Below are 18,010 nucleotides of genomic sequence, written 5' to 3' on the forward strand. Positions count from 1 at the left end.
GTGTGACAGTATAGGGGTTGTATACATGCTGGAGTGCCCTTGCGGTCTCCAGTATGTGGGTCGCACAACGAGAAAACTAAAAATTTGGATACAGGAACACATCAATAATATTAAAAAGGGACTGGAGACCCATGGGGGTATCCATGCATTCCACAAAAACCCCCGAAAGGGCTTGCATTCACTGGATTAGAAGTGGTTAAAAATGATTGGAAGGGAGAAGATGCAATTAAAAAGATAGACCGGCGGGTGGTCAGCTGGATCTATGAGCTGGACACTTAATGTCGAATTGGATTTAAAATCATGTTTGGTGGAATAAAGTAACTGATTTTGAAAAAAGAAAAGATCGATCACCGTTCGCTAATGAAGTGAGCGAGGTGTGTTATTGAAAGAAGGTATGACGATTTAGACCAATCAAAACAGGAAGGTGTGTACTAGGGGAGTGTTTGGACTTTGTCCTCATGAATGAGGATAGTAAGTGAGTGATTAAGAGCGGTCTTCATGAATGAATGAACTTGAAATTTAATGAAGGTGTAAAGTGAGAAAACGATACCGAGGATGTGATTGTAGATGCTGAAAGAAAAAGTCTTATAAAAAAGATAAAAGTCTTAACCTGGTTATAAATGTTTTATGAATTTTAAGGTATTTAATTTTATGACTTGTTTATGGGGGGGGGAGGGTATATAACATGTGGAAGGAAAGTTATGTTGACGAAGCGTGGAGCGAAACCCGGGTCGGGCAGATTTGAAAAAGACAGCCTTGACTGCTTTGTTTTATCTCATGACTGTTGGTAGTCACTTTCAGGAAAGGAGAAGGGGGGTGAGGGAACCATCTAACCCTTGGCCCCAACATGCCCTCCCACCACAAATAACACAGACAACCTTGTCACGTTTATAACTTTTATTTAACAATTTTGTTGGGTGGTAGTCGGCCACAGCTAATTCTTTAAACGGCATAACCATAGCTGAGCCCATGCGATCCGCCAGCCGCTGGGCTCCCAGCGGGCGGATGACGCCAGTTCACCTGCTCAGTAACCAACTTCTGTTTACCAGCCGCCACGGAGGAGACCCAACCTCACACGGGGCTCCGACCACCACCCAACAAGAACATGGCCTGCTCAATCCCATCCTGGATACCAGAGAGAAAAATGTCCAGGCCGATATCGGACAAGTGGACACCATCCGGCCTCATCAATGACCTATTGTCCCCTTCCAACTGCCGATGACGAACAACTACTCCCCCGCGGGATCTAACAAAACGGGACATGCGAGCATTCACTGTACGCCTGCACTTCTCGATGGCCTCACCATCCCTGCCACTTTGCCATACCGCCCGCGGCACAATCTCCGACCAGACTAAGATGACCTCCCGGAAAAAAGATGGAAAACGTTCCAAATCAGCCCGCATGAGCGTCAAGAGCTCAAGCAACGGCACTGACCCGATGTCGTTGCCCCCCGCGTGGACCACCAACACAACAGGACCAACAGCCTGCGTGCCAATTTCCACCACCTGTGACAACAGCTGGGACCACCTGAGGCCCCGGATCCCCCTCCACGACACTCTCACATCGCTGAAGCCCAGGGATCTCCCGCCGGGTCGACATTCGGCTCTCTGCGCTGCCCAGAAAATGTAGGAATGACCCACCAGCCACACCGTCGGACCTACTGCGCCTGCGAAGAAACGACCATTAAAACCGCGAAACATGCATTTTTTTTTTTTTTTTTATGTCTTTTTTTTTTTTTTTTTATAAAACACATATACCCGGTCTCTTTCCAGTCTTACTGTTCTATAACAGGTCCGGTCTAATATATCGCGCAAAACAAGCAGACTTCCACCTACCTATCCTCATAACCTCAGACTCTGGCAAACCCGCCCTAGCGGCTTCCGTCGCCGCCCCAATTCGAAAAGAATGAGTGCCAAATTCCCGGGGATTCATACCAGACAACTCCAGACATGACTTAAAAACCGAAGTGAACTGGAACTTAGTCAGAGGGGAGCCATCAGCATGCGCCAAAAAGTTATGTCCCGGACCTCGCATGGAGCTATAACTAGACGTCAGCCGCACCGGGCATGACACACCGGGAACCGGGTGAAGGGGGATCCATGACCCGCTACCAAACTGGTCCGTCTTGGAGCGACTCACCCTGATCCTCAACGCGCCATTACCCAGGACCACGTCAGCACAAGAAAGGCCACCTGGTCTGCTACCAGACGGAGCAACCAGCTCGCCTATCCGTAACGCTGCAAAGAATGCTATACTGAAACTAGCAGAAAACAACGCAACCTCGAACGGGGACCGACAGACGTCAGAAAGCCTAGCAATGAGCCTGCCTAACAGGTTAAATGATACCGGACGCCTACATTCACGGTATACAAGTTCCTTCCTCCACCCCCGAAGAGCCTGACGTATAATGAATCTCTTAGTAACATCCGGCCAATCACGCAACTTAAAATGGAAGGCAACCCCTGACAATCTACGCTGCGCCATCGAAGCTGACACCCCGCTAGCGCGCAATTGCAACAACCATTCAACCGTTACCTCAAGGCGGAGATCATCACTGGACGCCACATCTCTCCCTCCCACCATGCTCTCCCAGTCCCCCCACGCCTTACCATGCGCCTGCCAAGTTGCAGGGGAAACCGAAGCCTGAATCAGCGGCATCAATTGTTGTCCACCAGGAGCCATAGGTGCTGCGGGCACTCCTTGCCTTCCAGATCTGCCTCCGGGTGAAGGGACCGAAACTCCTGCCAATGAAAACGGGAAAGAGCATCAGCAATCTTATTCTCTACCCCCGGAACATGACGAGCCCTGAAATAGATGTTAAACTCGAGACACCTAAGCACCAAATGCCGTAGTAATGACAAAACCGGGAGGGAAGAAGAAGAAAGACTGTTAATACCATAAACCACCGACAGATTATCCGTCCAAAATGAAACATGTCTATTGGATAAACTCCTACCCCAAAGCTCTACCGCCACAATAATAGGGAACAGTTCTAGCAACGTGAGGTTACGGCACAACCCAGAGGAAGACCACGACACCGGCCATGCAGCAGCACACCACTCGTTCCCAAAAATGGCGCCGAAACCACAGGATCCCGCGGCATCGGAAAACAGACACAATTCCGAGTTAGGAACCACTTTAGACATATAACACGTATGCCCATTAAAAGCCAGCAAAAAAGATCTCCAAACCCTCAAATCCTCCTTCATGGACCTAGTAAGCCTGATATGATGACTAGGAGCTTTGACACCACACGAAGCCAACGACAAACGCCGTGCAAAAACCCGCCCCATGGGCATCACTCTGCACGCAAAGCACAGAAGACCTAACAAGGACTGAAGCTGAAGCAGAGTAACCTTCCTAACGGCTAGGAAACCGTCAATCAAGCCGAGAAGCTTCTGAAGCTTCACGTCGGGAAGTCTAAAGACCATCTCCATCGTGTCAATCTCAATCCCCAGGAAAGACAAACATGTCACAGGACCCTCCGTCTTTTCAACCGAAATGGGAACCCCAAACTGAGACATCCTCGCCAAGAAGTTGTCTAACAGGAATCGACAACCGCCCTCCGGACCGGGGGAAACAAATAGAAAGTCATCTAGGTAATGTAAAATAGATGTAGACCCAGTGTCATAACGAACAACCCATTCCAAAAAGGATCCAAACATCTCAAAATAATGACACGATATAGAACACCCCATTGGGAGACACGTGTCGTAGTAAAACAAACCATCTACACGGCAACCTAGCAAATGAAAACAATCAGGGTGAACCGGAAGGAGGCGGAACGCCGACTCTATGTCTGATTTTGCCAAGAGAGCCCCCCTACCGGCTTCCCTGACCAACTCTACTGCCCTGTCAAATGACACATATGATACTGACGCATCCTCCGGGGTAATGGCATCATTCACAGACGAGCCCTTGGGATAAGACAAATGGTGTATCAACCGAAACTTACCCGCCTCCTTTTTAGGGACCACCCCCAATGGAGAAACCCTCAGGTTAGGGAAAGGTAACTCAATAAACGGGCCCCTCATACGTCCCAATTCCACCTCTTTCACAACTTTCTCCCTGAGAACATCTGGGAAATCCCGAGCTGACCTCAGATTATCTGACAAGACTGGACAACGACTCAAGATAAACGGAATAAAGAACCCTTCTGAAAACCCCGCCCTCAGCTGCTCGGCCGCCTGCCTATTGGGGTAACTGTCTAGCCAGGGGGACATCTCTGCTACGCTCACCGGAGTTCTTAAGCAAACCCTGCTCGCCCGGTTTGGGGGGTCTAATGGGAGGGCGGGAACACTTATTGGCTGAATGGGGGCCACCACACGCGGAGCACTCATGCTTAAATCTACACAACCCCGCAAACCTGCAATTACCTTCATTGAACAACCAACATGACCCTGGTCGGCGGACGGCCACCGGGCCCGGGGAAGAAGACCCCCCTGGTCCAGCGGCCACCCCCGAAAAGGGGGGAGGTTTCTGCCCTACCATCAACCTAAGCCAGACATCCGTAGCCTTAACACCCCAACCCAAGTCTGGCTGCAATGCTAAGCGGCGCCTAAACTCCTCATCATAACGCCACCATGCAGAGCCGCCATGGCTTTTATAAGCGCTGTAAATGACGTCCTGGTATATAAACAATTCCGAACAGCGTTCGGGGTGGCGCTGACCCATGACACAACCCAAAACCGAAAAGGCTTGCAACCAATTATTCATTGTCTTCGCCACTTTCGGCCTCCGCTCATACGGCTTCTCCGGGAAGCGCCTCTCCTTATCCACCGTGTGTTGGTCCACAGATACTAGGGACCAGATATCTATATACTGATTGGCCCAAACCTTCTCCCTAACAGCCTCCTCCAAATGGGCTCCTAGCGAGCTAACTCCACAGAAACAAGAATCCTTATAAACACTAGCTAAAGCTGGCACCGGCTTGACCGGGGGAGGAGGTGGGGGGGTAGGCTGGCTCAGCGGGGGCTGACTAAACTTCTCCAACAGCGCTTTTAACAACGCTGCTGTATCAGAACCCCCGCTGCCCGATCCCCAGGCCCCCGTGAACTGGTACTCACCGGACGTAGAAGGAATCTGCTCCGACACAGGATTCGACACAGCAACTTCAGGTTGTGGAAAAGCCACTGGAACCAGGCTATCAACCCTGGAAGAACGGCTAGGCATCCGCCTCTTGCGCGACTTGTGCAAAACCCGACCAGACTCTCCTGAAGCAGCGGAGGACCCCTCAGAGGAGGATGGGGACCGCCACCTAGAAGATCTGGAGCGTCTACTCCACCGCGAATCGCCAGACCGGCGACGGGACTGACGCCTACGTGATCCCCGCCGACTCCGCCTCCGGCTCTGAACAGAGGAGGATGATGAATCCGAATCAACTCTGCGCCTGCGTGACCGCCTAGTGATAGAAGTGGTGGCCTGAGGCTGCTGGACAGGAGCCCCTGCAGCAGCTACTTGAGGAGCAGTCACATTATCACCCACAGCAGCAGGCAAGTTCATAATACACCCCACCAGGGCAGATGACACAGTGGGTACGTCCACCCCTTGCTCAGCAACAGCAGGGGGGGTTGGGAGAGGCGGGGGCTGAGCACTAGGAGGGTTAGGTGGCGAATCCCCAGAGGGAGGACTGCTGACATTCGCCCCCATACTAATATCATGAAGTTCGCGCCGCACTGCCGGCACATAAACCGAAACCGGAAGTGCAGGCGCCGAAACCGGAAGGGGCGGAGCTACGGCCGGCACAGCGGAGAAGCGCTGACCAGCCGGGATCACAGCTGCACGTACAGTGCTTAAGGTACGCCGCGAGGAAGGGGGAGGGCTATGCCCCAGTCTAACAGGGGGGCGGCTATTGCGGGAAGACCGCCGACCCCCCGAATGAGCTCCAGAATCAGGGGGTGTCTCAGAAACGCCACCGGCGGTCACAGCAAGGCCAGGGGCAGACGGCAGGGGGGATCCGAGGCTGCAGAGAAACGAGCGCAGCCAGTCCTCACCCCCCTCCGCCATGCGAGCTATAAACAAATCCCTCAGGGGATCCATGCCTCTATGCAGACGGAACGCTGATCTTACCAGTGACACAGCGCTTCTGCAAAGAGGAAGAGGGAGGGGACGCAGAGCCTTATAAAGGGGCACTCAGCAGCACGCCCCTTCCTGCCGGCAGGATGCAACCATTAACCCCCAACGCCCCAGAACCTTAACCCAAACGAATGGGGCCCTATAACAAGGATAGGGGACCTAGGAAAAGGGGAAGGGGGACCCACAGTCCCTGTACACCCTCCCCATATGGTCAGGTGTCCACCAGTTTGTGAGTATAATAAACATTTTTATATAATCACCTGTTAGCGGTGCTTCACTATTGGAGTAATCCTTGTTTTAGTGGTGGTGAAGAGACGTGGATAAAGGAGAGCCGTGGAGCTATACTATGTGTCTATATATCCATCTGCGCTTGTGAGTACAAACACACAAGGAATTTTCTGGTGATCTGCAGTACTTCACTATATGCAAACTTTCGGATATCCCACAGGTGCCTCAGTGTGCTGGTAGTGGGGACCTGATGTATTTGCCTGTGTCAGAAATCTTGGACGCCTCAAGATTGAAGAGGTTTAACCTTCCAGATAGGGAACGCGCGGTCCCTCAAAAACACATAATCTGAACTGTGATCTTTACCCACCTCACAATTGGGAACCGCTGTGACAATTTTGCCATCGGGATTGGGACTTTTATTTATAATTTTTAATGGCCTAATATGGGACTATTGGCAGATATGTTGGAACTTTCAAGCAAATGCACTTAATGTACACAAAATTTAACTTATAGGGAACCTGACATCTCCATAATGCCCCACAACCACCCGTAGTACCATAAAGCTCAGGTTATCTTGTCTCCTGATAGGCCAGGAATCGGCAACCTCTGTCACTCCAGCTGTGGTGAAACTACGACTCCCAGCATGCACACTTGCTTAGCTGTTTTCAGAACTCCTATAGAAGTGAATGGAACATGCTAGGAGTTGTAGCTTCCCCACATCTGGAGTGTTCGAAGGTTGCTGACCGCTGTGACAACTTTTTTCTATCTACTCCATGTAAATGAGCAACTTGAAGTCCAGGGGAAGCCAGCCATCACGCTTCAAGTGAAGCTTTCTGTGCCCCCTTCCTGCCTCCTTCACTCTTGATGCACAGCTCTCTTTTCTTTCTTCAGGCGCAATGCACAGATTACCCATGCGTGTGCCGTTCTCTTTTTTGTTTTTGGTGCATGCACAGTGTGCCCAGCTGTTGTGTGCTTGGCTTCAGAAGGTCATTGTGCAGGCACAGACTCCTTGGAGCGAGCACACCTGGGAGTCTGTGCCTGCACCATGAGCCTCTGAAGCCAAGCACACTACAGCTGGGCATACTGTGCATGCACCTAAAACAGAAGAGGACGGTGCAAGTGGTGGTTATCTGGTACATTGCGGCTGAAGAAAGAAAAGAGTGAAGGCGGCACGGCGAGCTTGATTTGAAGCATGAAGGCTGCCTGGAGAAGTGGGGGGGCCTTGACTTCAAGCTTCTCAATTACATGGATGTGCCAGATAAACCACCACATGCACCATCCTCTTTCATTTTTGGCATTTGCTGGAGTACAAGCGTCACTGTAAAGTACCATACTCTGAGCTTCGCAGCCCCTCTCTGGACAGCTGTAGCATCCAAACAGGAGACTACTGCAACTGCCACTCAGAGGGGATCGGCTGCTGAGCAGCTCGATGCAGATAGCACTTCACAGAGAAGCTCCACTTCCAGTGCACCTGCAGGAGCAGATACTCCTGACAATGAAAACTATACAAAAGCTATCCTTGTCCTCCTGTTGTCCCCAGCCTATACCCAGTGCTGTCAGCAGTTTAGCATGTACAAAACTGCTGACAGACTTCCTTTAAACTCCTACCCTTATGTATTAGCATTTAGCACATTACATGATTGACACTGACTCCTCGCGTCTCTTTTGTGTCTCTTGATTTATTAGGTTTTTGAATTGCTCATTTCCCTGAAGAATCTGTTGCAAATTATGATTATCATACATTAAACGAAGATTTCTTTATTTATATTGTTTATGCCTTGGTTAGACAATGTGTCTGCAGCCAATATTATTAGGAAATCCCCACTGTGTTTGGTTGAAAACTGTAGGAACCAAGTTTATTATGAGTCATAAACAATTCTTGTTTTCAATCACTCTTCAATTATTTATTAGAAGATGACTTTGTCTCTGAGATCCACAATTCAATTTACTTTTTATTTGCTTTGTATGTTTTGTTTTTCTAGGAAAACTACAGTTGACTGTGTGCAGAATTTATAACATCTGCATCTAGTAAAACCGAGAAGAAGCATATAGTTTCCCACCAACCAAGACAAAAAAAATGAAATCTATAATAAATCTTTTTCATCTGTCTACTTTGATAACACTTACAGTCTTGTGATTTTTATATACTTTCAAAGAGTAGAATGTACAAAATAATGTACAGAAGTCCATCAATAGGCCAAAATATATAAAGGTCTAGACGTCAATGCTTTGGGTTTTTGTGAGTTATTGAATTAAAGTTCCAGCTGGAAACCAATTTCCTGCACCACATTTAGTCAGACCTGTTCATTTGAGAGGTATCTCAAGTAATACCCCAGAGTGGCATTACCACCTCCATTTAAACCCCCACTATCTTGGTTGGTGCATCCTGTGTCATCTCTTATATTTATTGCCATTTCCTGCAATGTGTATATTCATTCCCTTGCAAATGTAAAGTTCAAAAGTTATGTGCCTGGTTCGTCAGCAAGTGGCAGCAAATCTGTGCAGATATAGTTTCTGTGGAGAGGAAACTTCTGGTTCCATTGCAGATCTCTTTAGAGAGGGAGGAGTTTAGCTAATGAAGTGAGTCTAGTCCACCCACCTTAGGGAGAGGTTGTGCGTCGGCTAACAGAGCACTGCCTGCTCTGCTAGGCCTGCAGGCCCTGCCTACGATATCTAAATGATTTTAAAAATTCATTCTTCCAGGTCCACTGCTCCAGCGGCTCATGTAGGTTTTGGCTCTCTAAATTAGACCTTATCATGGTCTGCTTGCATTTCTAGTGGTCTTACCTTACTTCATATTTGCTTTATGTTTTGCATTGTATTTTCATATGCTGGTTTATAGTATTTATGCCCATTTTGTGGCAATTCAGTGGACCTGTGTGTGTCGGTTACATATATTTTATTGCATACCGCACTTTGTACTAATTGTATACAATTTTTAATATTTGTCTGTTGGTGTGTCCAATAAACTTTATATACATTTTTCATACTGATTCATTGTCGGATGTGCATTTATGGGGTGGTTCTTGTGACTCTCTCTTGGGTCAGGTTTTGTTTGATACGATATCTAAATGGTTGCTTGTCCCCTCCTGGGCTTGCATTGCCTCCCAAACTAACAGAGCTTGATGCCAGGAAGAAGTTCATAGGATTAAAGTAAGAGACAGACTACAGCTAACCTAAGTTCCATCAGAAGTCGAAGAGTTTCCTATTTAAGCCAGACACGCATAGCAGAGCTGAGAGAGCTACCGCATAGCAGAGCTGAGATTGTTGCAGAGAAGTGTTTGCCTGCCAGATTATGCCAATACCTGCTGATGACCAAGATACCATTTGGAAACAGTTTGGACTACCGCTTGTGCCAAGTAAAGCTGTGTTCAACATTACTACAAGTCTGGACTCCATTTATTCTACTTATTCATCACCTAAGTTCAACTACCCTTTTTACACTGCTTCGGACTAAGTCACGTCTCGGATCCAAGGATATCCAGGTAGGACCACCGTGACACGTGCATATAACACCTTCAGAGAGCGTAGGCCACTGTACACCACTCTGGCAATCCTACCCTGGGTATCAACATTACCATCTTCAAAGGGGACTCCATGTCCTTGTTGCTTAACTGCAACTGGCATGACGTTTACTTGCTCTATGAGAGGGACATATTTCGTAGAAACCTCCTAAGGGGCAAGGGATTCCCCAGACGCCCTTCACTGTAGGCCTGTTGCACTCATATAAAGAAGTATTCTCATCTAAACATGTAGCAAATTACAATCAGATGCATAACTTGAAACTCCTGAAGACCCATACAAAATTCACCTCATCTGCCATGTGTAGAGATGAGCGAATCGAAGTTGATAAAATGGAATTCAATCCGAACTTAAGGAAAAATTTGATTCGCAACAAAGCCGAATTTCCTCACGCTTCATGGTAACAAATCAAATTTTTTCCTAAAATGGCTGCTGCACCTGTTAGGACACTGAGCAAAGAACTCTGGGAACGAGGGATCACCCACAATGCCATGCATGCAGCCAATCAGCAGCTAGCCAGCCGGTGCTAAGAAAGACTACATTGTGCTGAAAAAACGATTTACAAGTTCAGGGAAAGATTAGTCAAGGTATAGGGAAAGGATAGGGAGGAATAATCTACACTATAAAAGGAGAACAGGGTCCAATATGGGAGTGTACAGCTTAAGTAATAGGAGCGATTCTATTACACCTTGCTGCACTGAGTGGGGATCCAAATTGGTGTTATACTGCTGCTTTTAGGTTGTTTCCTCTATATGACACATCACTAATTCCAGAAAACCTTACTTGTCATTGGGGTGTAAGTTCTGTGTGATACAGCATTTACAGGGTGTACTAATAGGAAAGATATGTACATCCTATTAGCCATTGTGTGTTGATTTTAAGTTTTTACATTTTTGGGGGGTGTATTAATAGGGACAAAAAAGGAAAAAATGTATGTCATAATTGCTGTTCAGCGTTGAGGTTATATTGTACTACAGCCATTTACAGGGTATATTAATAGGAAAGATACATACGTCCTATTAGCCGTTCTGCGGTGAATTGTGATTGTTATATTAATTTTTTTGGGGTGTATTAATAGGAAAAAGAATACGTTTTAATTGCCATTCTGCAGTGGTTACATTGTACTACAGCCATTTATGGGGTATATTGAAGGGAAATAAACCTATTTCCTATTATCCGCTATGCAGTGAATTGTGATTGTTTTTTTTTGTTGTTTTTTTTTTGGGGGGGGGTTTATTAATCTTAAAAAAATATATATGTCTTAATTGCCATTCTGTGGTGAACTTACATTGTACAACAGCTTTTTTTTGGGGGGGGTATTATTTTCATTTTAATTTAATTCTTTTATTATACAGTATGTCAGACAGACAGTTGACAGGCCCTTGAGAGGGAACAGACAGTGGCCAAAATGTTTCTGTCGCAGAAGTAGCAGCCGAAGAAGAAGTCGCAGCAAGAGGCCTAAGATCCTGGTGTCCTCTAGCAGTCGTGTCTTAACCAGCAACTCGGTCTTCGACTTCGTCGCAAGTGACATCAGATACCCCCAGCCATGAGTCGGTGGGTTACTCTGACATGATGCTTAGTTGGCATGGCCTGGGAGCAGGCGCTGTGTCCCCAACTGTCCTCAATCTGCCTCTGTCATTTTCAGTTCCCTCAGCACAAGAAGTATTGTATGCCATAGGCTCGGCTCCACTTTTCAGCGAGGATGAGGACAGTCAGCAGCTACTGCCCAGCCAAGATCTGGAGGAGATATCCTCCGCTTCCTCCGGTAGGCGGGCAAGTAGTGATGATGAGAATCGTGTGGGAGCAGGTGTTGTGAGTGGTCAGGCTCCTGGCCCTGAGATCATTGAGGGGGACATCAGTGACGTGAAGACAGTAGTGGATGACGATGATGATGTAGCCGATCGCACTTGGGAGCCGAGTGAAGAAGGTGCTTCATTATAATCATCAGGAGAAGAGGGTGACAGTTGCGCGTGAGGCAGCGGCTGAGCCAGCAGGGTGCTAGCGTGGCTATAAGTCAGCAGGATGGCAGCAATGGGAGATTGGGAGCCAAACGTACGTGGGGTAGACTACCCGTTTTGCAGGAGCCTACCAGCCTGGAAGGTAGAGGTGCAGGGGTTCATGGAGGCAGCGGTAGCAGGCAGTCAGTGAAAGTGTTGGGGAGAAACTGGCATACTCGGCGGTGTGGCAATTTTTTGCTAGGCCGCTGGAGGAGGTGGACATGGCTATTTACCGAATTTGTGGACAGAAGGTGAAGCGTGGCCAGGGTGCCAATGTTGGCACCATGGCCCTGCATCAACACATGCAGCGTCACCATAAAGTGGCCTGGGAGAACCGTGGCTCCAATGTGATGGTCCAGCCTGCAGCAGAAACCACTGCATCACCCAGTGGCACGCACCCAATTTCATGCAGTCAAGGCTCCACCACCTCAGCGAAGGGAGTCGTCTGTCCTTCCCATCATCTGCCTGTCCTGATGCTCCTCCTACTCCTGGTCAGTCATTCCTTTAGCGAGCAATTGCCAAGAGGCAACTGTTTGATTGCACTCATCCAATGGCACAGAAGCTGAACATGCTCCTGGCCAAGTTGCTGGTGCTGCAGTCCCTCCCTTTCCTGGTGGTGGACTCTGCACCTTTCAGAGAACTGATGGCTTGTGCTAAGCCGTCATTTCTTTGGGAAAAAGGCAGTACCAGCCCTGCACACACATGGAGAACAGAAGGTGGGCCAGTCCTTGAACCTGTAGGTGTCTGCTAAAGTGCCTGGCAGTGCCGACGTGTGGAGCTTTAACTGCAGTCAAGGACCATATATCTCCTTTACGGCCCACCAGGTAAATGTGGTTCCTGCCAAGCCACACCAGAAACTTGGCCAGGTGACGCAGCTTCCGCCTCCACATTCTCACGCCATTGGTCCTGCAACAATATCTGCCTTTGCCTCCTCATCATCCACAGTGTCGTCAGCCTCCATTGCAGGGACAATTCACAGTGCTCCTCTGCACCTAGTTTGCTCTGCGTTTAGCATAAAAAAAATGCATCCTGGCTTTCTCCTCGACAACTCAATATCAGAACCATAATGACTGACAATGGGAAGAACATTGTGTCGGCACTGTGTCAAGGAAGGCTTAGCCATGCGCCCTGTATGGCGCATGTGTTCAATCTGGTGGTAAAGCACTTTTTTAAGTCTTCCACCCATCTGCAAGACATCTTGCATGCATGCATGCACTTCAGCCACTCATATACAGCAAAGCACACCCTTCTTGAGATGCAGCGGCAGAACGGCATCCCCCAACATATGCTGATATGTGATGTTTCCACCCATTGGAAATCCGCTCTCCATATGTTGGACCAATATTATGAATAGAGAAAGGCCATAAACAATTTCTTGATGATACATGAGGACAGAGATACTCCCCTGTGTAACTTTGATGTTAGCCAGTGGCAGCTCATGTGTGACACCTGCCATTTGCTTGGGCCCTTTGAGGAGGACTTTATTTGTAATTTGCCAGGACTACAGTATGAACAACGTTATTCCACTGATTCATGTCCTGGAGCACATGCTGTTAAATCTGGCTGGCTAGGGGACAGGAGACGTGGCAACTACGTCTCACCGCCGCATGATCCCCTGCTCTGGCCGAACCCGAGCATTAAACCAGGCACCCCCTGCTCTGAAGAGGGGAGTGTACCTGGTTCATAGGTAAAGGTAAGAAATTGATGGAAACACCACCAAAATTGTTCTGGAACAGCATGGGGAGGATGTCGGAATGCATCTTGGACTCCTAGGTCGCTGCTGGGAACGATGTTGTCTGATTAGTACACCACTTTTACAGACTGACAATAATACGCACAAAACCAAAGATAAAATCGATTTTAGAGCAAAAATTGTTAGGAAACATTCTTTCCTGTATATTTACTTGTATATAAAGTGCAAGTTCTGCACAAAAATTACAAGGAAGAGGGACTCCGATACAACCTGTATATCAGGTAAAGGAGGGCCTTATTCACATTGTGGTACAATTGTTTAGGTAGTGGGACTCCTACACTCATAAAGCCTATGCACTAAGTGAAAGGTCTGCCAAAAATTACAAGGAACCGGCACTCCAATACACCATTTGTTACACATAAAGGAGGGCATCATACACACCCTTGAAAAATTATGATTGATGGCCTGCTGGTGATCCTCTAAAACATTTGGTGCAAGGGCATGCTAATCTGACCATCTAAAATATTAGGGGCAAGGGCATGCTGCTGAGCTGACCCTCTAAAACATTATGGGTGAGGGTCTGCTGCTGAGTTTACCATCGAAAAAATTATACGAAAGGGCCTGCTGCTGAGATGACCCTCTAAAACATTAAGGTTGAGGGCCTGCTGCTGAGCTGACCATTTAAAAAATTATGGGAGAGTGCCTGCTGCTTGACTGACCATTAAAAAAATTTCAGTGTTCAAAGCAGGCCGGGTCGCCCGAATACTTCAGCTAGGCATAATGGAATAGGACTCCAGTTCCATTTTGCTGGTTATCGGAACTGGGGCAATAATTAAGAGGGATGGCCGGGGGCATCTGTATTGCACCACTAGAGGTGAAATTCTTGGACTGATGCAAGACAAACCAAAGAGAAAGCATTTGCCTAGAATGTTTTCATTAATAAAAAACGAAAGTCGGAGGTTCGAAGACGATCAGAGACCGTCGTAATTCCAACCATAAACGATGCCGACTGGCGATCCGGCTGCGTTATTCCCATGACCCACTGAGCAGCTTCCGGGAAACCAAAGTCTTTGGTTTCCGGGGGGAGTATGGTTGCAAAGCTGAAACTTAAAGTCATTGACGGAAGGGCACCACCAGGAGTGGAGCCTGAGGCTTAATTTGACTCAAGGCGGAGAAACCTCACCCGGCCCGGACACGGAAAGGATTTACAGATTGATAGCTCTTTCTCGATTCTGTGAGTGGTGGTGCATGGACGTTCTAGTTGGTGGAGCGATTTGTCTGGTTATGTCACGGACGGTGTACAGGAAACAAGACAAAGCAACATGCATATATGAGTCACTGGATCCAAAGCTAAGGAACCAAAAGGGAGACCCCTGCACAAGACCTGAGACTTTCCCTGGCTGCTCAGCCTATGCAAAGATCCCAGAGGTGGATGGTTGCATATCCACGTACCTCGACTATATAACCCCTGAACACCCTACAATAGTGAGGGGACACGACCACCGGCTCCCTACACCAGACACGGAGGGAGTCAGGGTCACCTGGGATCCAGCAAACAGAAAATAACAGATAAATGTTCAGCACTTAACCTTGTAGCAGACTGGAAAACAAGATCAGCATGCACACACACTCCAGGAAGTAGTATAAGCCGCCCAGTAATGCATTATGGGGAGGAATTTAAAGGGAAGCAATCAGTCCAACTACATGACAGCTGAGAGAGGCTAACGAGATGAGGAACTGAACATCACAACAAAGAAACTCAAGGAGGAGGTTCTGAAAGGCTTCTGTCAGAGCTTATCAGCTGTCTGGTTGCGACAGGTTAATTCCGATAACGAATGAGACTCCTCCGTAATAACTAGTTACGCGACCCCCTCCAAGGCGTAGAGTGCATGTTTGTGCCATGTGTCCAGCTTGGACACCCAGTAGTTGTAAGGCACTGACACGGTCTGCTATGTACTCCTTTACCATCTTCCAAAATTTTTCTCTCCTTGTGACAGAAGGCCCCGCACAAGGGTGAGGGTGCTGGTGGGGTGTCATGAAACTGTCCCAGGCTTTGTTGAGTGTTGCCCTGCCTCTGTTGGAATTGCTATGTGTATGTGCAAGGACCTTCTGGTATTGCACCATTTTGCTCATCCTCTCCACCAGAGGAATGAGAGATGAGAAGTTCTCTTTGTAGCGGGGATCGAGAAGGGTGAGCAACCAGTAATCCGTGTGGTCTAAAATGCGTATAATGTGTGGGTCACAGGAAAGACAGCCTAACATGAAGTCAGCCATGTGTGCCAGAGTACCAACAGGCAAGACTTTGCTGTCGTCATCAGGAGGATGACTTTCAATCTCCTCGTTCTCTTCCTCCTTTTCTGCCCACCCACGCTGAACAGATGGAATTGCGCTTCCATGGGTACTACCCTTTGTAGCAGAGACAACCGTCTCCTGCTACTCCTCTTCTTTATCGTTCAATTCGTGCTGAGAAGACGAACTGAGGGTGGTCTGGCTATCACCCTGTGTAATGTCTTCCCCCGTTTCCACCTCATCCACATGCAAAGCGTAGTCCTTAATTGCGAGCAGCGAGCATTTAAGTAGACACAAAAGTGGGATGGTTACGCTGATAATAGCATTTTGCCGTTTACCATCTGTGTTGATTCCTGAAAGTTTCTTAAAACCTCCTCGCTTGTGAATAGCGGAAGCTGCCTGGAAAGGCGACAACCATGTTGCAGCTGGTATTCCACTACTGTCCTCTGCTGCTCACAAAGCCTAGCCCAGTGATAGGCAAACTGCGGATCTCCAGCTGTTGCAAAACTACAACTCCCACCGTGCCCTGCTGTAGGCTGAAAGCTGGGAGTTGTAGTTCTGCAACAGCTGGAGAGCCGCAGTTTGCCTATCACTGGCCTAGCCAATATGTGAGATGTGGAGTCCCAGCGCGTGCTCATGTCGCACAACAGCCGGTGAGCTGGTAATTTCAAGCGCTGCTGCGGTGTTGACAGACCGGCTGAAGCTGTTGATGACTTGAGGAAATGTGCACACACGCGGCCCACCTTCACCAATAGCTCAGGAAAATTGGGGTAGGTTTTGAGAAACCGCTGAAACACTAAGTTTAAGAGGTAGGCTAGGCATGGGATGTGTGTCAGCTTGCAGAGCTCCAAAGTCGCCACCAAGTCACGGCCATTATTAGACACAACCATGCCTGGTTCTAGGTTGAGTGGCGAGAGCCACAGCTCAGTCTGGTCTCTTATTCCCTGCCACAGCTCTGCGGAGATGTGCTGTTTGTCCCCTAAGCATATCAGCTTCAGCACGGCCTGTTGCCGAGTAAGTTGCCATGTAAGTGCTGGCGGAAACCCTGATCGACGTAGGGCCCGCAATCCTTGGCTTCGGTAGCACTTGTGCATCCCAGGGTCCGATTCGCTCCCGCCTCTACCACATTTACCCAGTGTGCCGTCAGGGAAATGTAGCGTCCCTGGCCGAATGCACTTGTCCATGTGTCCGTTGTTAAGTGGCCCTTTCCTGTAACTGCGTTGGTCAGGGCACGTGTGATGTTACAACACATGTTGATGTAAGGCGGGCAAGGCACACCTTGTAAAACAATGGCGGCTGGGGACTGCATACTGCGGGACGTCCGCCGACATCAGGCTGCGGAAGGCCTCAGTGTCCACAAGCCTAAATGGCAACATTTCCAGGGCCAGTAATTTGAAAAGCTGTGCATTTATTGCTGTGGCCTGTGGGTGGGTTGCTGTGTATTTGCGCTTGCGTTCTAATGCCTGGGGTAAGAACATTTGGATGCTGTGCTGAGACACGGAAGTGGATGTGGTCGCTGATGGTACTTGCAAAGGTCCAGATGCAGGGCGGGAGGCATCTGGGCCTGCGTCTTGGACAGGGGATTGGCCAGCACGTAATACAGGGGAAGAGGAGGCACTCCTCTTCCAGCCTGTTGCGGTGCTTCAGATCCCTCCCCCTCTTTACTGCTGTCCTCGCTCGGCTTTCCATCTTCCCAGGTCGGGTCAGTGACTTCATCATCCACCACCTCCTCTTCCACTTCCTCACTCTGCTCATCCTCCTGACTTGTTGACTTAACCACAACCTCACTGATTGATAACTGTGTCTCATCCTCTTTATCGACCTCTTGAGACACTAATGGACGTGGACTTATTGGCAACTGTGTCTTATCATCATCCACCTCATTAAACATTAATTGCCGTTCCCCACCATCAACTTCTTGTGACTGTGGATGCTCAAGAGTTTGAGAATCAGGGCACAAGATCTGTCCCTCTTTAAGCATGCTTGGCGAGAGGGCCAAATCAAGGAATGGCGATGAAAAGAGGTCCTCGGACTATCCGAGTGTGGGATCACTTGTTTGGCCAGACTCTCCATGGTAGGAGGAAGGAGTATCAAGACTGGACTTGGTGGAACACAGGGTGGTGCCAATCCGGCCAGCCAATCACTGTCATGCCAGCAGCCAACATGGCTACGACATTACAGTGAGTGCAGCACTTACCTGCACGT

At 48.5% G+C, this 18,010-nt stretch overlaps 1 protein-coding gene across 2 annotated transcripts; it reads right to left on the reverse strand.

The window, feature by feature from the left end:
• Window positions 1-841: 841 nt before the first annotated feature.
• LOC122923581 lies at window positions 842-5,497 on the reverse strand. 2 transcript variants are annotated; one of them, XM_044274434.1, is made up of 3 exons: window positions 5,068-5,497; window positions 2,611-2,742; window positions 842-1,667 (listed from the first exon to the last, which is right to left on the reverse strand). In XM_044274434.1, exons 1-3 carry the CDS (start codon window positions 5,171-5,173, stop codon window positions 1,072-1,074), a joined length of 834 nt encoding a protein of 277 aa, XP_044130369.1. In that variant the 5' UTR covers window positions 5,174-5,497; the 3' UTR covers window positions 842-1,071. The 2 variants fall into 2 exon arrangements, with proteins under 2 accessions (XP_044130369.1, XP_044130368.1); XM_044274433.1 differs by having other exon boundaries at window positions 842-2,742.
• Between the last annotated feature and the right edge of the window lie 12,513 nt (window positions 5,498-18,010).

This window comes from Bufo gargarizans, unplaced genomic scaffold (genome assembly GCF_014858855.1).
Source record: "Bufo gargarizans isolate SCDJY-AF-19 unplaced genomic scaffold, ASM1485885v1 original_scaffold_1759_pilon, whole genome shotgun sequence".
NCBI lineage: Eukaryota > Metazoa > Chordata > Amphibia > Anura > Bufonidae > Bufo > Bufo gargarizans.

What these genes read in the sequence shown, in the direction of transcription:
- LOC122923581 (XM_044274433.1), bottom strand. Translation starts at nt 5,173, where the DNA reads ATGCCTAGCCGTTCTTCCAGGGTTGATAGCCTGGTTCCAGTGGCTTTT. An exon ending in GCAGATTCCTTCTACGTCCG is followed by an intron (nt 2,743 to 5,067) that starts GTGAGTACCAGT and finishes TTTCATTGGCAG; the next exon opens with GAGTTTCGGTCCCTTCACCC.